General features: G+C 38.9%; 1 protein-coding gene across 3 annotated transcripts in view; it reads right to left on the bottom strand.

Annotated features, from left to right (window-relative positions):
- Positions 1 to 4,986: 4,986 nt before the first annotated feature.
- Positions 4,987 to 24,504, bottom strand: part of rell1 (RELT like 1) — a 49,146-nt gene continuing 29,628 nt past the window's right edge. For 2 of the 3 annotated variants that reach the window (XM_036146393.1, XM_012853501.3), the window contains 6 exons: positions 21,588 to 21,659; positions 15,930 to 15,984; positions 9,804 to 10,043; positions 7,382 to 7,514; positions 5,757 to 5,800; positions 4,987 to 5,664 (listed from right to left, as the gene is read on the bottom strand). In XM_036146393.1, the coding sequence (XP_036002286.1) occupies positions 5,765 to 5,800; positions 7,382 to 7,514; positions 9,804 to 10,043; positions 15,930 to 15,984; positions 21,588 to 21,659 (536 nt within the window). In that variant the 3' untranslated portion in view covers positions 4,987 to 5,664; positions 5,757 to 5,764. Of the gene's footprint in view, positions 5,665 to 5,756; positions 5,801 to 7,381; positions 7,515 to 9,803; positions 10,044 to 15,929; positions 15,985 to 21,587; positions 21,660 to 24,182; positions 24,325 to 24,504 lie in introns of those variants that run through there. The other variant, XM_036146394.1, reaches the window with a different exon arrangement.

A 24,504-nucleotide genomic window follows, 5' to 3' on the forward strand; every position in this document is an offset into this window, starting at 1 on the left:
CTGGCAGAGACTGAGCGGGAGTGAACGCTATGGACCGGCGATGGGAACAGAAAGAGGTGAGTCTTATAAAGCGGTGGAAACAGGTGATGGCAGATCAGGTTAATTGCTGCCTGACAGGTGACGGGGAGTTAAGGCTAATTAGTGTCTGGAGCAGAGCGAGGGAGGGCTGAGTGAATTGCACACTAAAGGCAGACAAAAACCTAAACCATGACAATTATACAAATACATTTTGTATAAATCTTGTTTATATGCTGTAGATATTTAAATATGCATACTGTAATTATTTATTGGTAGGTATGATTAGCTGTGTTGTTGCGATCGTATATTTATGTAACTGAGCAGGTCACTGTTCCTTGTTGTAATAAAGTTCTTTAAAAAGAAGTTCCCTTTTTAAAGCCTAAACTCGAGCTTAGTAGAGGGTTCTAGAGAAGGCGCCATCACTGCATGGCTTGTTATAGCTTCTTCCAGCCTATGTGCTAACTTTGCATAGGTTGTGCTTTTTCTTTATTAAACTCATGTTAAACTAATAACCTCCTCAAAACACATTAAAATGTCCTGCCATGTCTTAGCAGATTAACGAGTACATCTGGAAGTGGTCCTAAATTATATTGTCTTTCATTTACTTCCAAGCCACATCGAAGTTAATCGCTTGGTGCCTGAATTTATTCAGTCATATAAAATTAAATAATTTGTGTTTTTAAATGTGATGCGGACTGTAAAATAAGAACAGAGTGGTCATTTTAATGTAGCGCATGTAACAGAATATTAAGTATTTTGTACACGACTTAGCAAACTTGAGCGTAACTGGAGATAACTCTAACCTCTAGATGGCGGCAAAGTGCTTCCAACACGATCCTTGCTAGGCATGGAATATGCAGTAGCCGGGATCAGTGGGATAAACACGCCACCTTAATGTGGTTTGTGGTCAACTCACAACAATAGCTCAGAACTAATAAACTTTGCTAACTGTTGTGGGTTGATCGGGCTAGTTAGCAATAGGTCTATGTCATTGATGCACAACTTTCTGTATCTGAGAATATAGGAATTTAATGAGATAATTTCCCTCAGAAGTGGAAACAAAATGCTCTCGTCTACAGCTATTAAGAAGATTCAAACATTTGGTGGCCATATTTGATTCTCACCACCTTCTAAGTGAAAGTTACAGCTAGTTAAAAGGAAACGCAGCGTTAGCTGCTAATTGTAAGTTAGCATAGGTTTCTGCAATTTTTTATTTTTTTTTTTAAACAGAGCATGCAGGCTGTCAGAGTTAGTCATTTCGAGACTTTAGAAATGTTTTGCTAATTTCAGTCCTGGATCCATCACGCCTGACATGTTTGGTGGCTTTAATAAACACTAACGAACAGAAATGCCGATAGTATTCTGAAAAAGTGGCTTCTTGTCTCGCTTTGTTAAAAATTGTGTCAATGTTACTTTTTATCTCGCCTTCCCAGGTAACAACAATGTAATTTCTCAGTTTAAATAGTTCAACGTAGAGCTCAAAATAGAGCTCAGCTTGTTGGAACGGAACAAACATTTTCAGATACTGGCTAATGTTTCACCATAGTCAAAGATTAGACCTTCTCTCGGAAAGTGTATTAGGTTTTTTTTTTTCTCCTGAAAGGTTATTTGATATGTTTGCTGTTTCAACATCCAGGCGAAAGACATTGTTGTTGATTGAAACAGTGATTGCTGCTTTCTGACTAGACTCTGAATGACCGGATAGCAGTTTTGGGCAAAGTGGTAGCAGACTTCAGAAGGTCAGAGCTCCTCCGCTTTAGTTCAGAGGTAGGCCGGCTTCCTCTCTGCTGTCCTAAATGCCCGGTAAACAGAAACGAGAAAGGTTTTACTTTTGTACCAGACAGGGTTCCTACATATATTAGCACACACAAAGCTGGATGGATGGAGCCCCAGTCCTCCTCCCTGCCAGCCACAGTCAGACAGGATGCGGGGCGATCAGCCTGGCATCGTCATGGGAACCTGTGGCCTGGAGGCCTGAATAATTCAGTGCCTGGGATAAATTTACAGCATTTGAAGTCCTGCGGAAGACGGATCAGAGCCGTACCTGTACACTTCCCCCATGCGAGCCTAAACGAACGGATACCGTCCACGGTGGTTTCAGACCTTACTCAGAAGAGGTGGACGCCCTTTTGGTTTCACGTCCCGACGCGAGCTAAAGTAAACACACGCATGTATCAGGAGTCAATATTTGCGGCTGCTTTGCTCGTGTCCTTCACTGTCATCCAAGCAGCTTCCGGACGGCTTTAAACACGCCGCAGCCATCTTTGTGTGCGCTTCCAGAAGACTTTGAGTCTACAGCCCAGGGTGTGGATGGAGGAGTCACCCTCTGTGCCCTTTTCCTCTACAAGCAAACGTCCCCCGTCACCACCTTGAAAGTCAAGCCTCCCTCCGGCGCAGTCAAGTATCACTCAGCCTGGGAGCTGTTGGCTGTCTGTTAATAATTCAGTCAAATAACGACCTGAATTAACAGATTTCTCCTCACTGTATTTATCCTGCTGTATTTAAACCCGTGTCCTTCAACGGGAACATGCGCTCATTGCGTGGGCGAGCGCAACAAGCCTCAGAAGGTCGATGGAGACAGAACAAAAAAAAAAAAAAAAAAAAAAGAAAGAAGATAAATAAAAAGTCAAGGATTGTTAATCCCTCAGTCTTGCGCTCCAAACACATCTCTTCTCTATTATCTGGAAATAACATGGTCGAGAGCTGAAGGTCGACATACTCGAGATGAGCAAGACAAATCATCTTTTCATTAAAAGCACGAAGCGAGCGAGAGAGAGGAGCCCCTCAGAGGGAGGAGAAGGTGGAGGGGGAAATGAGACGGAATGGGAAATGAAGATGGATGGCTCCATCAGATCAGAGAGAAAAAGGTAGCCTGCAGGTGAACGGACACAGATCCTTAATAAATGTTGCCTCTCCGCAGCGGTTTATTTTTTTTTTGTCATCCACAGCTTTTAAATGAATAAAACCGTCCTGAACGTGGCTAAGAGAAGTGACATTTACAGAGTGAGACACGCAAGAAAATGACGTTAGTCTGAGTCATGGCTCACTTCTTCGATCATGACTCAGATGGTTTCTTATGACAGTTAAAAATAGAAAACACATTTGATTTTAACTTCTAATGTGGCCCACAAACAGCCTCTCTCTGGTCACTAATAACCACTGCTAAACATGCTCTTCCTGTCAGAACATCACATCCGCTCATGTCATGGTGGCCTTTCAATCATTTATTTTATTTGTTTCAGGATGGATTGACGACAAATAACTGATCATTTAAAGCAGGAGAACTGCTATACACATGTTTAAATTTGTTTAAATTATACATACTCGACTAAATGATGGGTACCCTTTGTGTTTGGTTGGAAAAACAAGAATTTAATTCAGTTTTATTTATATAGCACAAGTTCACAACACGTCATCTCAAGGCAAGTGCAATCAAATCATCCAGACAGATTGATCAAAAAGTTTCCCCATCTATGGAAACTGAGCAGATTGCATTAAGTATTGACCAGCAGCATTCACTCATGAAAGAGCGTAGAGCCACACAGTTGTCTGCATTGTTGATGACTTTGCAGCAATCCCTCATACTGAGCAAGCATGAAGCGACAGTGGAGAGAAAAAAAAAACTCTCCTTTAACAGGGAGGAAAACCTCCAGGAAGCCTCCCTGGAATAGAAATTTCAACTGGGAAACTTGGAGCTTCTCAAGAAAAGCCAAGGTTTAGCTCCAATATGGCTGCACTTACATATACTGTACTGAAAGTTGCTGTTAAATGTTTATCAGCACTTCACATGCTCTGCATCCAGTTAAACCAGCAGAAAACAATGAAGAAAAAGGCCCTTTCATGTTTGAGGAACTCAAACAGAAATATGGTTATTAGACCGTACTGCTAATAGCCATTAGCAAGACAGCAAATTTCACTGTTTTCCAGCTGGAGCGAGACGTCATTCCCTTCTTAGATTTACGAGACTAACGAAAAGCAGCATTATTTTTATAAGCTTCACAAGTTGCACTTTTTGGCCCCAGATTTTTCGCATAGTCAACATTTTCAACCAGGCAGAGTCCAGACTTGTTCCAGAAGCTTAATTTCAGCCACTCCACACCCATTTTAGACGCGTCTGGATATCATTGTTCCGCTGTTGCAACACTAGTTGAACTCTCAATTCACCTTCTGAAATTGGCTTTACTGATGTTTTATGACCAGCAGGAGCATTGGCGGTTCCTGGGTTCTTCTTGAACATCCAGACCAGTTTCCCGTCATTTTGCGGCGACAGTTCGGGTCACACGAGCGCAGGCCCGCTTCTGACCAGAGCCGTAAATACACAGTTAAAGGATCCGACTTGAGGATTTTGTTACAAGTAAAAGGAGACGGAGCGCAGCATGAATTTATTCCCCCTGTGGATTTTATGCATTTGATTTCTCTGTTTAGGTCATTGATCTTTTTTGTAGGGATGTCAAAGTCCTGTCCTTGTGGGCCGGTGTCTGGGAACGTTTAGACGTGTCTTTGGGTCTGAAACACCTGAATCTAGCAGCCGGATCACCTCCTCAGCATGTAGCCGAGGTCCCCAAGCGCCCTGCTAACGACCGTGTTATTTGATTCAGATGAGATGAAGAAGAGAGAAGCGCCTAAAAGCTGCAGGACACCGTCCCCGCAGGACTGAAGTTTGACACCCGTGATTCAAAGTCTGAATACTTCTGTGTAGAAAAGATCTATGTTTTAATGCTTACGCTTTGTTCTGCTTAAGTTAAACAAATCAAAAACAAGCCCCGACTTTGTTAAAAATAAATAAATAAATAAATAAAAAAAGAGTGAGAGAAGCTGCAGCTCCTAAAGAGAGACGTGTCCCAGAGGAGCCGGAGAACAAACGGAGCTTGAAGCACAAACAGTCTTCAAATTATTTCTGCTCCCCTACAGAAACTAACGCGCCGAGGGGTTGAGAAAGCGGCGGTCTGTAGAAAAGCTGATCTGTTGTTCGAGTCAGAATACTGAAAGTTCTTTATTGAGGTAAGACAGAGCAATAAAACACAATATAATTAGATTTTCTTTAAAAAAAAAGGAGTAAGTGACAATGAAAGGTGTTAAAAAGCTGGCACGCCGAGTTCATGTAACGCCATTTCAGGAGACAACTTCCTCCCCCCACCGGTGGCACTGATCCGGTCCACTTCCTGGTGCGGCTGCTTAGTCGGGTTGCTGCAGCTTCTCTTTGGGGAAGTGTGCCAGAGTGTCTCTACCGGCTTCTGGGGGTGCTTTTATAATTTACGTTGATATAAACACACAAAAATGTGACGTTGTATGATTCCACCTATAAAAACATATATACATACATCATGGACCACTTGGGTGTGTTGCCTAAAAAAAATAACAGTTTACTGGTTCGAGCTCAGATCGTGGCACTGACGCCACTGAGCAAGGCACTGGTGAAAATCTGCTGCAGGGGGAAAGTGAGCACACTTTCTTCTTCTTCTTTGGGAAACAACCTCGTCCTCCAGGTTCTCAGAAGCAGCCTTCGCTGACTGCGGAGCCACATCACAACGAGACCCCTCCCGGATCTGTTCGGCCCTCCCGGCTCTGAGGATGTTCCACGTTCATGTTTGAATAAAAATAAAATATAAAGTGTCCAGATGTTGGTCCTGCTCTCCATGTGGAAATCTAGGAGGAAACGAGGAGGCATGACGTTACACACAAACAGATTTAAACGTTGCCAAGCGAAAAAAAAAACGAAAAAAAACACGACAACTCACCTGGACTTCTATCGCTTCTCTTTGTCTGACTTTTCTGTCTCTTCCTGTCAGAAAAAAGAAAAGAAAAATTCTGAATCCAGACAATATTTAGATTATCTGCCACAGTGCTGGTTTTATTCATCATTTTGGGATTTTTTTTCCTTCCTTACAGCATCAGCACGACGGGACTAAAAGTCAACAGCGGAGCTTACTGTAAGAGACGGAGCAAACACGGATGTCGAGGACCGGGAGGTTTTCCCCCACCCAAAAGCAAATTTGGCTAAGATGTTGATTCATCTGATGGATCTAAACGGACTTGTTCTAAAGCCTGAGATCGTGCCGCGCAGATGAAAAGCTCTCAGTGTCCCGGATTCAACCAAAGCACAGAAACAAACGCTGAGGTCCTGCTGAACAGGAGAGTTTTCCTTTGGTGCTCCGCAGGAGGGATTGCTGAGTTAAATAACAGGCGTGTTACAGTTGGGTAAAAAGTTTTCTAATAACTAAGATCAATTAGAAGAGATGTATTTGACTTGGAATCCGTCTGCATGATTCGACTGATTACTTTTTTTTTGTTATTCTGTAAAAACGCCTTAAGACGACATGTCGTGAAACTGAATTGATGTTTGCACCACATCCCACCCGAACAGAGAGAGGTTACAGCTCCTTTACACATTTACTGGCTAACAAAGATGAGTAAAAAGCCCTTAAATTAATTCAACTTACTGCATCCTCACACTGAAAAAAAAAATCCAACTTTTATTTTGTTTGCACAAAATCACTGGCAGCACAATTATTGGTTGATCTGTGCTGAGAAAAATCACTGATGCACAACTTCCTGTTTACAACATGTAGCCCAGAAGCCAATTTCTCTCACCCACTCCTCAAATTGGGAATAAAAAAAGGCAATTACAGGAAAAAAAATGCAAAACTGGTTTATTTATTCGGGGTTTGTTTTTACACTCCTGCACAGGGTCATTAGTGTGAAAGGAGCTGAACATTTACACCGCTCGTGTGTTACTTTGCAACATAAACGTTTTCAGAGGTTTACCGCCTGAGTGCTTCAATCAAAGATAAATTAGCTGATAACTTTACATACGTTTTAGAGATAACTAACAAACTATCAGAAAAACTATAAAAAAATAAAAAATAAAAAAATCACTAAAATAGCTCAATAATACACACCTGCTTTGAATTTCTCTTTTCCCCTCTGATTTATTAAATTTGCTGCCACTTCTTTCCTCTCTTAAATCCAGCTTTCTGTGTATAAAAGCCTTAAATAAATGGTTGTTATGGAGACACCAAACCCAGAGGTTAGGAGATAGTTTTACCTCCTGCACCACCCTCAGCACTCTGTGTGCAGACGAGATAAACATGGGTCTGTGTGAAACCTTGTTTGCACACAGCGACAGCTTTTTTTTTTTTTTTTTTTTTTTATATATGTTAAATAAGAGCACCGACTGCAGTTTTGGACAAGTTTCATAGCTCTGATAGGCAACCTGAACGCCATGATCTCTTGTCTTTCCTATTTTGAAGAGGGGCATCCACTATGTTGAGAAATGATTTCTCAAGAGTGGAACCATTTACTAAATGCAATCATCTTAAAGCGTTTACACGGGACACCAGGAGAGAGGGACCAGAGCACCTACCTGCTGGGACTCTGACGTCACTCTGCTGTGGCGCACCACCTCTGTAGGCGTTGAAGGGACGCTGCCGTTAGAGTCCGTTATTAACAGGGTGCGTCGATCCTTTGCTGGTTTTTCAGGCTTTGTCACACGGAACCTGAAGAAGAAAAGCAGAAATAAACAAACAAATAAAAAAATAAATAAAGGTTTGCAGAGATTAAACTTCCTGAGGCCTAAACGAGAACGTCATTCAGACCCAGCTACAGCTCTAATAAGGGAACGCGCCGCAGGCCGAATGGCACAGCGCGTGATCTTCAGGACTAGAAGTTTAAGATCTAAAAAGAAATTGCTGATTTTGTAGTATGTCAATAATGCATTTTCTAGAACAAAAAATAAAGCACAGTAAATGCCCATCTAGTCAACATCTTCCATAAAGACACTATTTCCACACCATACAGAGAAGCCTAACCATGATGCTTTAATAATAATTAATGTGTAAATGTATATTTCTGGCAAAGATCAAGACCACAGCAATGAGACTGTATTGATAAAAGGACTTAAGAAGAAATGCAGCAAAAACGTCTATCTCGGGTTTATTGGCTCCAAGTGCCACATTAGGTCACACAGTTGTTTATAATATCCTGACTGATAGATAGGAAAATGAGGCAGGCTCATATTTAGCAGATCCAAACATAGATTTCTAAATCTAAAACAAAGATCATGTGTGGAGTATCTCAGACTTCCTTCTCGAGCCGCTTTTATTCTGCCAGATTATCGAGTAGCAGAACAGGTTTTACAAGATCTATGAAGATGACTTAAAACTTTATTTTTCTGTCACTTTGTCCATAGTCAGGGTGTCCTAACCATCTCTGAGCAGAACAGACGACGTTTCTTTCAGCTTAATAAAGAAAAGAGGTGCTGCATGCTTTTACTTCAGCTGGTTAGATTATTGTAACGTTGTCTTTACTGGGTCCTGACGTCAAAACCAGGAAGTGGGTCAGATTACATCTGTATTTAAATCACTACAATGGCTCCTTGTTTGTAAAGGAATACAATTTAAGGGATAAAATATGTTTTGATGATCTCTAAACCATTGTCTAGGACAGGAGTAAGCAACCTATAAAACCCTAAAAGCCAATTTTTACTTTTTCTAAATTTGTTTAGATTCACATACGTTACATGACCTTTCAAAACAAAATAGTTTATTTTTACAATATCTTTTATAGGACATTAGTTTTTTTTAGACGAAAGAAAAAAATAACATTTTCTTTTAAAAAGTAAAAATATCATCAAATCCTTACATAAATGTGAATTATTACATTTTTGTTGTAGAACGTTACATAAAAAAAAGAATTAAAAAAATATGTCGTTTGCAGCCTAAAGAGAAAAAAATTACTGCAAAAATTATTCCTCACACTTGGTGTAAAAAAAACAGCTAAGATTTTATTTATCACCTTTACATTTTAAAACGTTGCTCAATTGTTTATCATTTTTGGCCAAAGTTATTAAGAGACACTCTGAAGTCACAGGGTGCAGAACCCACATTTCAGAGCTGCTCGGTCAGCTATGAACCATGTAGACCCCTGAGGTCAGAGAGCTGCCAACCCAGCGTCCAGGACAAAAGCTAACAGGTGAGTTAGCATTTAGTCATCTGTGGAACCAATTTACTAAAAACCGGAGCTTCTGTCTCCTTTAAATCAGGAACAAAAACAGTATTTATTGCAGTGCTTGTATTAAGTCAAAGATTACTTCCTCAGTTCGAGATCAGTTTGAGGTGTCCAAACCATTACATAGAGCTCAGTTTCTTCTTCCTAAGTCATTATCAACAGCATATAACTCAGCTTTAGCATAGACATTAAAAATGAAGATTGATAGGTTGTTAGTTTTTAGTATTTTTTCCAAAAGTGTATACGTTACTAAGCATTGCCTGGTTTTGATATTTGGTGTACCCAGGTTTTAAATAGTCAGTTTCAAATCTGCTAATTTCTAGAAACAAACGTTTATTCGCAGAACTGTTGAAAACTGTGATTCGTTGTCCTTTATGGTTACAATTATAAACTACAGACCCCCCTCGCTCTAGAATTTGTAATGGCAAAGTGACAAAATGTGACACATTTCAAGGGGAAGAAGGACTTCTGTAAGGCACCGTTTGTCCAAACTTATTAAAATAGCTAAAAAACACATTTCATGTATGATTTTAATTTTGTTTTGCGATATTTATTGTAATACCATGGAACTGTGTTAGTTTGACTTAAAAAAGGTCATACAGCCTGAATCTAATGCCAACGTCTCACTGAGTGCTCAGAGTTATATGTAATGTGCAGCGGACATAAGCGCTGGCGTTACCTGTAAAAGGGTTCTTGGCGACGATTTCCTCGCATAACCTGACGTTAATAATTAAAAGCGTCACCAAACTAGTCAGTTTAGTAGTCGAAGTGTTACCAACCTGCCCACAGAGAGGACCGTGACCTCGTTACTGCGCCGCTGCTCCGCCTTTCGGGCCGAGGGCTTCCTCATCAGCGGCCATTTCTTCTGGTTGCAGCGGGTGCAGATGTTCTTGTTGCCGCTCAGGCCGCCGACGGTGTGCAGGTGGCTGCAGGTGTGCTTGGGTGCTCCTGGGGGCGCCCCTGGTGATATGGGGGTCAGCGGAGGGGTCGAAGAGGTCGGGGAGGCGGGTGTCGTTGGACTGCACACAGAAAGTCAGGAGTTGGAGAAGAAATTTAGACATTTAAAACCATGCCTGGTTGATAAGTGTCCCCCTATTTTTGGTGATTCACCACAGAGTACATTGCCGCTAAAGTCACATTTGTTTTTACACCTCATCATTATCGCTGCTCCTTGATTCAGAGCCATACTCCTGCCAATTAATCAGGCATCTGCTCAGCCGCGTACATTTTTATAGCTGTCCCTGTGTTTCTTCACCTGGTAAAAAATAAATAAAAAAATAAAAAACCTGGGCGCTCGGGAATGTTCAGCTAAGGCAGGGGAGGGGTGGCCAGCGATGCATTTAAGACCGCTAAGATAAAAGATGCAGACGTGCAGTGGTTGCCATGGGAATTCAGTCACGATAGTCAGTTTAAGACATTTTTACACGGACTAATGCACGATATATCGCATATACTTGATGTATTCACCAGCCCCGTTTTCTGCCCGGCGAGAAATACATCAAATGAAAGAACTATTCTAAAGGGTTAGCCGTCATTGAAAAAAAACCTGCAGATATTAAATGGAAGGAAAACACCGTCACGGGGCAGCTTTGAGAAATTTCCCAAACTAACCAGCAACTTGCTTTCAATCAAGTCTTACAGAGAATTAAAGCTCATTCAGTGGAGCGGCGCTTCCTCTATTAAAACCCATCACCGCTGAATGACACATTAATATTTCATACCTCTAAGCAATTACTGACAAGCCCCCTGAGAACCAGCCCTCATTGATTTTCTTTGAGGGGAAAAAAAAGAAAAGAAAAGAAAAGAAAAGAAAAGAAAAGAAAAGAAAAAGAAAAAAGACGGCAACTTTCTCTCGGCAGCAGCACAAAACGGTTTCATGATATATGCTGGTTTTCTCTCCACACTTTGATATTCATCTCTGGATTCCAGCAAGAGGAGCTAATTTAAGGCACATTTCTCATCCGTTTGTTCTCCTACATGTTTTTGTCTTTTACGAACCTGGAGAGCAGCAGAGCGCATTGTTTACACACAGAAGAAGTAGGAGAAAAAAAAAAAAAAAACTCAACTCCGACCTGCTGATTTAAACAAGCAACGCTGAGATTGTTTGTCGCTAATGTGGAGCAATGGTGCTCAGTTATTTGGAGCTCACGCCTCTTCGGCGGCCGCTTAAATAAATCGCTGAAGCAGAGCTGGGGAAAGGGGAGAAGAGCATGTTGAGGAGGATTTGGCCAACGTGTTAAATTAGGTTTATTACCTGCTGCTTTTTCATTGCGAAAACCCATCATTCAATTGGATTTTTGCATAAAACAATGTGTTCCCCATCCTTTATAGTGTCTAGCACATATTTCAGAGCTTTTCTGTATGGGGGCGGCTACAACTCTACTGTAACTGACGTCTGAGCTAATCCAGATGTTTATTTAAATAGGTTTTGTTTGAAACAAGAGATTTATTTTTTCATTTGAAAATATCGTTCCATGTTCACCAACAGGTGGACTTCCCAGCAGGTATCAATAAAATACGCATGCCACACAAGTAGGTTCAAACCGCATCACAGCATCAACACTAACGACTTATATAAATAATACAAGGAAGAAATGTAGATTAAACGTTTTACACTATATATTTTTAGAAATATATTCTGTTTATCTCACTTTGACATGTCTATGTTTTTTTTTTGTTTTTTTGCCTGATTACTGCTATATATTTGTGAACGAAAGGTGATAAGGCTTTTTGGTTTTTTTTTGTCTGCTTCATGTTGTCTCACAGGTTATATTTAAGTGGGTTCACAGGTTAGGTAGTAATCCGGGCAGGTTGTGATTAATAAAACAAACTAAACATGTGTGGTTAATCCCGATGATTCTTGATTTAACAAAGGGGTCTATTACTCCCCACCCCACACACACACACGTTGGTCTGGATAGCTTTTTACCCGTAATAAACCAAATCCCCATTTGAAAACTGCTTCTTTGAATCTCCTTAGGTTATATTTATCAGATATTAAAAACATGGGCAGTTATCGTACCATTTATAGTCATCGTACATTTTGTTTTTTTTTTTACATCATAAGAATTCAGATTTATCGGGACAGCAATAAACTTTACATGATGACCAACAAAACCCAGAAACAAAAGAGATTGCTGGATCTGTAGCTTTGGTTGGTTCCATGAGAGCAACAATAATAGCCTTTTTTTTTTTTAAATTCTGATTAAACGTAATTATTTGTTGTTCTCAAATACATAAAATGTCACTGGTCTTTTGAAGTAGCATAATAAAACGCAAATTGTTGTGTTTTTCTTCATATGCTTTATGTTATCTCAATAAAAACCACATAAAATTGTGATAAACTTTTAAGTCCATATGATCCATCCCTAATTCACAGCCCCGTACGCAACATGTGATAGAAAAGGTCTCCCAGAGACCTGCAGGACTGGACATGACTTTTTCTATGTACATGGCAGACAGTTTTGAATTATTGTTAAAAGACAGGATATGTTTTTTTTTTAAAGAATAAAGATTGTGGGCTTACTGAAGGACATCTCTGCATTGTATAGGTTATACCAGTGCATATGAATATTCTTTTAGCAGGTGTACAGTTAGGATGCACTCCTCCATTTCCACTGGAGAAAAATAAGGATATGATGCAGTGAAGACAAAAGGGAGTGAAGGATGCAGGCAACAGAGGAAGGAAAATGTGGGAAGAAAGCAAAGCCTGGCCACACGTTCACTCTTCTGCTTGCGGTTCCCCCACTTTCCTTCTTTTCCTCCTCTTCCAAGTATTTCTGTCCGTCACCCTACGCCTGTGTATCCCATAAATCAACCCCAACCGATACCCCTCTTCTCCCCTATCCACCATCTCTAAGTGATCCACTGGCAGGCTGCCCGACCTGGCAGAGAGGAACAGAAAAGATATGGATTGTAACAGCCAGAGAAAGAGGGGACCATAACGGAGAGCAATTTGAACTGAAGGAAGCAAGTGGAAGGGAAAAAACAAGGGCTGGAAATATGTGAAACAAGATATCTGGGGGGAGAACTGAAGAGGGAAAAAAAAAAACATGTGAAAGTAGCTTGGTGGGGACAATAGTGATGAAAGAGCAGGACCTCGGCAGTACTGCAGAGGTAACGGTCCCACCGTTTATCCACCCAATCAAAGAAAGCATTTCTCCTCTAAAACTGGTTTCCTCTGGAGCAATATGAAAGGAAGATAAAAGCAGAGGACAGATGAGGGGAAAATCCTCTCCCCTAACTCGATTTGTGTCCTCTGCCGTCAATAGCATGCCTTCTTCCTGTGTCAATTTTCTCATTTTCCTTTTCCCCCCGTCTCTTACTATTACCACGTAGGGGCAGATATCAAAAAGACAACTAAAAACGTTTGATCTGAGTCATCTCTTTTCATCGGATCCTGTTCTTATAATTAAGGGTCATCTTGGACTAACGAGCAGAAAGCCTTTGATTTGAAATGTTAATGTCAAAATGACCCCAGTAGGGTCTAAATCACAGCAAGAAAATTGGATACTTTTAAGGATACCAACAATCTGATGTATGCAAAAAAAATAAAAAAAAATTTGACCAACAGATTTGCAGTCACAAACCCATTTAACAATTTTTTAAAACAATGAGTACAAGTTTTCTAGTTTCATTTCATACTTGTAAGCAAACCATTTCCATGTACAGTGCTCAAAGCACTGCGTATTGAGTTTATTTTGTGTCCATTATTTTCACAATATACAGAGATAGAAAAAGGGAAATAGGAAAATGCTTGAACCTCACAGAAAGGGATAAAACGTCACCCTTCTAATACCAGGTTGCCATGTTAACATATGAAGCTGTTAAAACATACGTTTCGCTATAGCTTTTGGCTGGCCATTTTGCAAATGATTGACAAGCATGATATTTGCCCAAAACAGTAACATTTAAATAAATACAAAGAAAACTGTGGTTGATAATTCATACATGCTAAGAGTTGATTTTATTTCTTGACTACCATAAATAATTGTTGGGATCGTTTGAAGACTATGTAGCCTATGTTGGCATATAAAGCTGTTAAACTCGAAACTTTAGCTAAACATGTTAGATAGCCACCCTGCTAAGTATTCACATTCACATCCATTTTTTCTGTAATTATTTAAAAAAAATGTTTTTCAGCAACTACACTTATTAATTGCTAATCTGCAAAATGTTAGCAAATTAGCGAGCTAATAAACCAATTAGCAAGCTAGTTAGCATGCAAACACTAAATTTGCTTAAGATATTAACTCAACATACTTAATAAAACAAAAAATATGTTATAGGCTTGTTACATACTTTGTAAGTTTTGTTTTACCATTTATCATTGGATTTTTTTAAATTAAACTAGGCTGCTTATGTTGGTATATAACGCTGTATGTTTTAGCTAGTAACTTTACATCTACGTTTAATGCACCATTTGCCCAAGAAATCCACATTTTTGTCAGTGACTGATCCCTATATTAGTTTTTTGTAAACCCTTCAGAAACAAGTTTATTTTTTTCCTAGTGCATAGTTGGCTATACATTGGCTTAGATGGCGGAAAATGTCAAAGAAAGAAAGAAAGAAAAACATTACTACAACATTTCTGGGTCAAAAACATTTCTAAATGCTTGCAGTTATGTTTTCATAATCTCAAAAAGAAACCAAGGAAACCAGTATAAACCAATATGCCAATATTAGCCTAGAAACCTGCAGAAACATCAGTTTTGGTTCATTTTAGCCACTCCGTTTAGTGTTTACGTGAAGATTTTTTTTTTTTTTTTTTTTTTTTTTTTTTTTTTAAATCAAACACTCTGTTTTGTAGAAATTTGGCCTAAAAATAAGTAAAATGTCTTTAGTGAATCTTCTGTATTTAAAAAAAAAAAAAACTGTTTAACTTCTGGTTTTATCTTCTTAGAGTTTGACAGAGTCTCATTAATCTGGATACAACAGATTAAAGTTTAAAAGAGATTAAAATATTTAGAGAAGAGCTTTTGGGTTTTCTACGGTTGCATGAACTTATTAGATGTTTTATATAATCTTTTCTTTGGGGAAAATCCAGTAATTGATCAGAGAGTTAACAGAGTTGGCACTCCATGACCTCTAGCCTGAATCCCAGCAAATATTTTTGAAAGTTCGTATGGTTTGCTGTAGTTTACTGGATTTACTGAAGGTGACCAACAGTACTATGTAAAAGGTTATGATCTTTAGGCTAAACATTGACAAGTCTTCATCCAGAAATACAAGATAAACATTAAACATTTACAGGAAGCCCATACTCAGGATCTAAACAAATATATATATATATACACTGCTCAAAAAAAATAAAGGGTAATACTTAAACACAGTGTAACTCCAAGTGTTCCCCTTATTTTTTTGAGCAGTGTGTTGTTTTTTTGTAGATTTATAAAAAAAATAAAATGTGTCACCCAGCCACTACCTCAAAATTAATAACACTTTAAAAATAATCATAATCTGTGCCAATTCAAAATTTAATCAAGTGAGTATGTCTGAGGAATTGCAAACTGCCCAAGTTTAAAGCTCTTTAAAGTTTTAATTTTGTTCTCCTTTTTATTTATTTAAACTTAGTCCCACAGTGATTTCCAATAAGGAAATACGCCAACAGCTGCACACATGGTTTAATAATACCACAATGCACTGATGTGGGCCACAGCAGCATTTTGGGAATATTCTCCAGCTGCTTGGCCTCTATCAAACCCTGCCAATCTGGAAAAGAATCAAAAAATGAAACGTGGCCTGATTGCTTTGAGAGTTCCTGCGCTGCTCATAAATTTCATCAATGACTTAAAAAAAGGCTCACAAAGAGGCCTGTAGTGCCATCTGGTGGCTAAGACCATTTAAAGCAGGCAACCACAGCCTGCTTTAAAGGATTATTGTTCATGGGATATAATGATACTTACCCATCTGAATCAATGCTGTTCTGGTGAATCATGGCATTCAGGGCATCAGAGTTTGCTGAGGAGGAAAAGACAGAGGCAAATATAAAATTAATAAAAACAGAAATATATGTAGCATTAGAATACAGTGCAGAGGATGCTACATTTACTTCAAAGGGTAATTCCAAAGATAGATTTATTATGAAAAACACAAAATGGCACCTTGTATGCTTTAACCATTTTCTCACTGTAATGTGACAAAATATATGAACCAGGGACATTTCCGTTGTAAGAAAACATCCTTAAAACATTACCCCCCGTCTTTAAACATTATTTTGATAGATTTAACTTGTGTGCAAGTCAGAAAAGTGAAATTACATTTATCACAATTATGACCAAATACCAGCTCCTTTAGATTCACATGTCTTGGTCCAAGGCACACATTTCCCTCTGTTAGGCCTTGATGCTTAAAATAAATTCACCATGAACATGCGATGAGCACAGATGGAGTAACCCAGCATCATCTTAAAAAAAAAAAAAAAAAAAAAAGAAACGACAGAAATGGGAAAATAAGATGCAACTTGGTAAGAGTTATGAAAATCTGTACTGACGTCTGACTCAAAGTGCTGCCCTTCGTCTTCTCTGAACCGTCCTCCTGTCTTAAAAGAACCGCAGGGTGTGTGTGTGTTGGGGGGGGGGGGGGGGCAGTTGCAGCAGCAATTTAGGGTCACATGGGGGCTTATTAAAGGGACAGAAAATGGATTTTTAATATCCAGAATTTTATCAGGGGGAAAAAAAAAAGGAAAGAACTGGTTAGGAAGACATTTAAAACAAATGTCCTTGTGCATTTAAATATCCCTTATATGTAAAAGTCTGACCTAATAAAATATTTATAATTTAGTCTGACAAGAAGTTCTGTAAAGAAAACGTGGTAATAAAAAAATAAAAAAAATCCTTCATACATCTGGCCAGCTGAGACTCTTTATAAACATGTTTTCAAAAGTGAAGCAGTTAATCCTTCTAGGTGAAGTGATGCGAAAAGCTCATCAGTTCTGTCTCTGTTGCACATCCTAACTGAGGAAAAACCCGATAATGTTTTAGATACGTCTTGATGCCGTGTTTAGGGATTCTGCACTAACAGGACATGGCGTTATATTGTATGTCATCAAAATTGGTGGGGGTTTTATTGGCTATAAAAAAATAAAGATGCAGAATTATTATCGCCATCATCATCATCATCAGTTAGATCTGTGCAACCAAATTTATATTTGTTTGTTCGACTAGATTTTACTGGACTGATCTAATCATATATTCCTGGATACACTTCTGGATAGGATTTGGACCCATTTGTCCTGTAGTCCCTCGAAATCACTTTGGCTGTGAAATGATGCTTTATACACAGAATAATAAAAAAAATATGACAGCGGAAAACGTAACATCATCCCTCTTCAAGAGATATGACGGTGAAAACAGCTTAAAAGGGGAGAAACTAAAAATAAATCCTTTAAAGTGTTTTGAAGTACTGTCACCTTGACATACTTAGGATTTTACAACTAAACTAGAAGGTGAAAACACAGCTGAGGAGGTAAGAATGATGCCGTTGAAAAACACCACACTGCAAAAAGAGAACTAAAAATAAGTAAAATTTTCTTGAAATGAATGTATTTACCCTTGATTTGAGCAGGTAAATAAGATTATTTGCCAATGGAATGGGTATTTTTACCCCTAAAATAAGATAATTAGATATACTGCACTTGAAATAAGATGACGGAGATGAATTGTTCTTATTTTAAGTGCTAAAATCTTATTCCATTGGCAAATAGTCTTATTTACCTGTTCATATCAAGGGCAAATACATTCATTTCAAGAAAACTTTACTTGTTTTTAGTTCTATTTTTGCAGTGCAGGACCTTTGAGCTGCTCAGTAAGCTCTCATCGAGGGACAACTTGGTTGTAGGTATCAAGGTCTAACTAAAGTTGTTTTGTTTTCAAGTTATCGTTTCAAAAAAGCTCAAATATTCTACCATAGAGTTGCTACAGCATATTGTCCTTTTAGTGAGATGCCAGAGAAAGGGCTGGAGTGACGTCAGCGGTTGGAGGACAGAGCGGTGCATTGCAACAATTTTGCAGCATTATGAATAAATATAGCTTTTCTCCTTAAAAATAAGGAAATAAAATATTTAAAATGTACAGACCATAAAATGTACTGTAGATTTATCTCTTAATTAATCAGCATTGTGCTAAACTGCATTGGCTGTTGCAAAGGAGACATACGGTGGTGTGAGAAGCTGTTACACATGCCTAATCCATACCTAACCATTCCCTTTGTTTCAGTAACACGATTCAAATCAGCACTTTGAATCGTCTTGTTACTGAAAAGTGCTTTATAAAACAAACTTGCCTTGCCTTTGTGTTACAATTGTCCCACTTTCATATCAGGAATGGAGCTCTCTTAATTGCTCTTATTCCTTTGTTGGCGAAATAAACATCCTGTTTCAATGTATCCTTTGAGAACAGATGAGAAAAAAATTTCCTACGTCTATCTCTTTCCTAATATCTCTATAAAGGGTTTTAAAGCCTTTTCTATAGCGTTGGGAATCCAGCAAAGCAAAGCAAGAGCCATTACACGGGGAACAATAGAGAACCTTACAAGAACAATAGAGAACCTTACAAGGACCAAATTAACCGACTTTCTTATTGTTAAAAAGATTTAACAATAAGAAAGAGACGAAAAGGTGCATCCATTAGAGACCCAAACCAGAAACCACTGCTGAGCACAGGAAACACAAGGGCCTGTTTACCATTTGATTAAAACTACTTCTTAGGGAAGAAGAATTTTGTGAAAATATTGTGTAGACTGATGAGGCTAAAGTGAAACTTTCTGTAAGACTGTGTCCCATTTTATCTGGAATAAAACCAACCACATTTCAGAACGAGAACGTCCTAGAGACAATCAAACATTGTGGTGGTGGTGTGATGGTCTGGAGCTGCTCTGCAGGACCTGGATGACTAGGCAGATTTGAGGGAACCGTGAGTTCTGCTTTGTGCCAGAGAAAATCCTGAAGGAGGATTGTCCGATCATCACTTTGCGACCTTCAGTTCAAGCACACCTGGGTTATAAAGCAGGACAATTATTGGTCTAAACCTAGTGGCCTAGTCAAAGCCCAGACTTAAATCTAATTGACATGCTGTGGCATGACCTTAAAAAAAGGCTTTTCAAGCTACAAAAAAAAACAAAAAACAAAGCCTCTAACGTGTGTGAATCCAAACACATAACTGGGTTCACTCTGCTTCCCATCTGCTTCGTAAGGAGCAGCAGCGACATCCGTTTGATTAACTTAAGAGGACGTCGATTGCTATGATGGGTCACTTAAACACTGGCGCTCAAAACAAGGAGTTGAATATTGAAGACTGCTACTTTATTTTATTCTTTTAAATCAATACATTTTTAATTATTTGTAATTAAGGTTCCAATATGCATTAAACTTATTAAAGATGAAACACACAAGCTGTAGAGTACCATCCGAACCAAATCAATAGCAGTCTATGGTGTATGTGGTGTGTTATTGAATTGCCTCTAGAGGGCAGTGTTTCCTTTCCTACGTTTCCAAACCCAAGTTTGTTTCATAAAATGTTCTGCTGTGACTGAAAATGGTGCCCAGGATTATTCAGCTTTCCCGTTCCTTAAAATTAAATAACAAATAAGACTTGAATCATGTCTAAAACAACTCATTCATCTGCTGACTTGTCAAACAGTAAACGGGCTCTTTCGAGGAACCTGATTCCCAGTAGGCGAACAATAAGACAATGAGTCGCGGTTAAAGGACTCTGGCACTCGTGGACGTGATGAGTCAGCGCAGGACACCTCAAAAAAGTCAACATAAAACTCGGGACAATGACTCAAAGACGAAAGAACACCGCCTTGGTGTGTCGATACGTCATGTCGGTCACAGAGACAGTTTATAGTGAAATCTTCAGAGGTGGGGTTATATTTAGGAGAGAGAGAACAACAGAGTTTGGCTGTAGTGACTATTGTTATTCTGGTGTCAATAGCAAGCTCTATGCAAAGTAACTGCTTTTGATTTTTACACGCAAGGTCATTTTGAAGACAAAGTAAAATATGGACAATTGATTCTGAACATCACCCGCTGCTTATAAATACTACTGTTAAAATTAAGCTGCTTAAAAATAATACTACTGTTAAAATGAAGTTTTAAGTCATTCATTATACTTGCCTGCTGTTAAAAAACTGATCTAATCTTTATTCTTTGACAGGGAAAAAAGGAAAAGTCTTAAGGATATCCTGTCACTTTACCAGTGATCCTAAACCAAAGAAGGGTTTTCTCACTTTTTTTTTAAATAATTTCCATAAACAGCGCCCTCCACCAAGTATACACACCCCTAATAAAGATGATTATTAAAAAAAACTTGCATAAATCAACCAAAAGTTGATTAAACCTTTATTTTAGCAGCATTTTTCCTGCAGAAAATAATACCATTCTAAGGAAAATATGTGGTTCTTGATCCCCTAAGATTATAAGAGCAGTAATTCGACAGGAGAGGAAAGGGGAAGACATGCAGCAAAATGGCCCGAAGCCGGAAACTTGAACCCAGGTCAACAAAGTGGAGGACAGTGGCCTCTGCTCATGGTGTGCCTGCTCTACCAACTGAGCCATCCAGCGCACCCAAAAAAAAACAAAAAAACAAAAAAAAAACTTGTGATTTTGAGAAATATCCTTGATCCCCAAAGATTGTAAAGAATGAGGAGTTGATCTGCACTAACCCTTAGACTCACCCATTTCTTGAATTGGTACAGGCCTAATTGCTCTAATAATGAACCACCCTTTCTTGAGGAGTGCTCAACACCTTCTTTGTGTACTCAAAGAACGTCATTAAATGCCTTTGGCTGTTACACTTTGTGACTCAAAGTTGTTGTTTGACTTGTTGGAGAAAAAAAAGTCATGGTAAAATGACAAGAAACTAAGGTGATTATTGGATGTTGCAGTGCCAAATTACTGGAGGTCATCCTTGTATCACCAACTTGCCTCTTTTTTTTTTTTTTTAAACCTAAAACCTTACTTCTTCCAAGCTCCTCAACACTAAAAGGTTTGTTAGCATTGCTAAAATTATTATTAATATGAATATAAAAGGCTGGTATTAGTGCTCCTCTCTTGTGCTGCTTGTTTTAGTTCTAGGTTTGTTTGTTTGTTTGTTTTATTAGGATCCCCATTAGCTTCAGCTAAAAGCTAATGTTCTGGTCATGTTTCATGTCCAGAACGTTGCTTTCACCTTTCAGCATTCTTGGATTCCAATATAAAAAAGGATGCAGAATAAAATCAGCAGACCAGAGTAACTTCTATGAGAACCAGGAGTTGACCTAACAGGGCAGCTTGTTAAACTCATTCCCCCACGGTTGTCCCCGGTATGAACTTCCACTTGAGAGAAGAGTGCTGCTCTCATGAGCTGCAGCTCAGAGTTCTGGCTTCCTTCCTGAAAGCTGTGTAAAAATGTGCCTTCCCAAACGAGGCAGAGCAGGAAGGACCCCAGGCGAGGTGGGCAGAAGGAAACCAATGCCTCCTGCGGCCATGAGTTCAGACAACCTCTGAGCGAGCTTCCAGTACAGGCATTTTTCACATTTTCTTTTTAGCAGTCGACAGGAGGCGAGGTCAGTGGGGCACATACCTTCATTCTTCATGATGTAGTGGACGATCTGTCCAACGGTGTCGTTGTTCTCGCTCATGGTCTCATTCAGCTCTGGCAGACGAGGAGAGACGAAAAGAGACAGTTTTCTATCGGTATTATATTCAGTAAGCAGACAGTGAACAAAAATCACTTTCTTCATGCACACAGAAGGAAATAAAAAATATTTACAAGCTGAAAGAAAATGAAATAAGTACGAGTGGCTCAAGACAAGGTTACTAAATCTTAGGCTGGTTTTCCTAACTCCCACATATCCTGTTAAAGTTAAAAACAACAAGAAATACTTTACTATAGTACACATTTACTGCATAAAGGCGAGTTATTGAAGCTAGCAAATAGTCCACGGTCGGTTTCTGATATTATGGCATATTGAGCTTTCAACTTTGTTCCAGCTTCAAAACTACTATAGTTTTCCATCACAGGTCAATTCTGCTTAGTAGCTACATGATCTGGTAGCCTGAACAACTAGCTAGCTAATATCAGCTTGTTATATTAGTGGTGGAGCAAAAGGAAATAAAAAAAAAAAAAAAAAAAAAAAAAAAAAAAAAAGGTATTTATACATTTACTAAAATGTATCAAATGCAGAAATTTGCAGTTCTGCAAAGTAAAACTGCAATATTACACACCGGCTCTCTTTTTTTTTTACTCTAGTTTACCTCCTTGGGTTCAGCACTGAATACCTTACTGACTCAGCTTGGATCAGAACAGAACGAATCAAAATGCAACGAGATGACACAAACCTGGCAAAAAAAAATTAAAATAAAAAAATAAAAAAAACCTGTTCCAGCATCTGTACATACAACAATGGATATAATCTGCTTTATGTACAATACTGAGATCTCTCTGTTTTGACAGAATATTAAATTGTAACCCTTCATAATCTAATCATTTCGTCCAGCCCCAACTATACGTGTTTAAATATGTCCTGGGGTGGATTAGCTAAACATCTGTGAGACTGCAGTTTTTTCCTCAAGACACAAACCGAGCATTGCCAGTAATGTCAAGGAAATCCTTAGCAGGAAAAAGGATGCTTTAAGAAAGGTAAACCTGCAGAGTGAACAGGAGGAAGTCAAGCTCTGAATGCTGAAGAAAAAAAAAATCCCACAAAAACAATGAAACAGATGTCGAGAATTACCATGGGAAAAGATCTGGCCCGTTCACTCAAATTACCCTGCAGTGCAGGTTTATTAAAACAAAAACACCTTTTAAGACAGATTTACCCTAAATATAAGAAACCATGTGCAGACGAAGCCCTGAAGCTGCAGCTACAACTAGTCGGAGCACTCTCTCATTTCCTCCCACCCACCTGTTGCTGCACACTGGCTTCTACACAATTTTTCTCCCCATCTTACAAAAAAAAAAGAAAAAAAAAAAAAAAAAGGACAAATTCTGGTTGTTTGGAAATATTTTTAGTACCAAGAAATACACAGAGTCATGGCATGGAAGCTAAATGAGCTCCACCTATCACTCTTATTTAAGCAAACACTGTAAAAAAAAATTGCAGCTGACGAGCCACTAGCAGCTCGTCCGTTAAGCAGCTAACCGCAGGCTCGCTACCTGAGCAGATAGCCTAACTAACCAGCTTATAATCCTCTGCGTTTCTCTACCACAATCAAAACGCCTAAAAATATTCTGTGCAATAAGAATGCTTCTTTGCAAAAATACTACTAGATTCGTCAGAAAAAACGGCTAAAGCAATAAATAACGTAACCATACCAGTGAATATGTTTTGTTATTTAAGCAGCAGAAGGGAAAAAAATTTTGCTTTCCTGTTTCAAAAGTAAATTAGACATTAACATTTGAGAAAAAAAAAAAAAAAAAAAAAAAAAAAAAAAAAAAAAAACAGCCCAGTTCTAGTCTAAATCCTAAATGCAGTGGGTGCAACTCAATGTATTGCTCCCTCTATGATAAATTTAAGACTTTATGGTGTGCGATGAAGAGCAATTACCCATCCGATAACACAATATGCACCCCAATTGTCTTTGTATAGTACCAGTAACAATTTTAATACCATCTGTAAACAGCATTACTTCATCAGAAGACAATGAACATTGTGCATTTCCTACATAGCGACGAGTGATCCACAGACGCAGCCCTTAGATCTGAGGCTCTGCTTGGCACTTATTTCCTGGATTCCTCTCTAGATAGCTAATTCTCATTTTCCTTCCTACATAATTCCCCTGTATTCCCTGGTGTTGCGTGATCATTACCAGGAATCTTGACTGTTTGCAGAAAGATAGCGTTTTAAAATTGTTGGGGGTTGGAACCGAAGAAAGGCAGCGTAACCCTGACACAGGATCAACTGAAGACAAAAGCTACATGTCTGTTTTAACATGTCACGGAGAGGGTGGGGCTTTCTAACTACAACAAAAAAGAAAGAAAAGAAACAAAGACGACTGACGAGTGGGTAAAACCCTCACTGGAGCTACAGCTGACGGATACAATTTACACATATTTATGTTCACCCAACAGGATCAGGAGCAACACTGTGTGGAAATAGCCTCAGCAGGTTCACGGTAGGATAGCCGTTTAGTGAGACAAGCCAGCACAGGGTCTCAGCACTGTGTCAAAACTTACTTCTTTCCACCACTTGTCTCACGTTTGTGACGAAGCCCAGAGACACACACGGCCAAGAGGATTTCAGTTGCTCTTCACAAGCATTACGAGAAGGACAGAACGAAGCAAAAAACCTGTTTTTGTTCATTGATGTGCATCAGACTTTTTTTTTTTTTTTAAGCGGGGCAGATTCTAAGAAATGATTAACCATAGATATAAAATCCTGCTAAATAATACTGGTTTTGCACAGATTTTTTTCCCCCTCTCTCTCTCTCTCTCTCTCTCCACTTCACTGAACACTCCCATGGGCAGAGTCGGTACATGAGTGATGCAAATAGCAACC

Source organism: Fundulus heteroclitus, chromosome 14 (genome assembly GCF_011125445.2).
Source record: "Fundulus heteroclitus isolate FHET01 chromosome 14, MU-UCD_Fhet_4.1, whole genome shotgun sequence".
NCBI classification, from domain to species: domain Eukaryota; kingdom Metazoa; phylum Chordata; class Actinopteri; order Cyprinodontiformes; family Fundulidae; genus Fundulus; species Fundulus heteroclitus.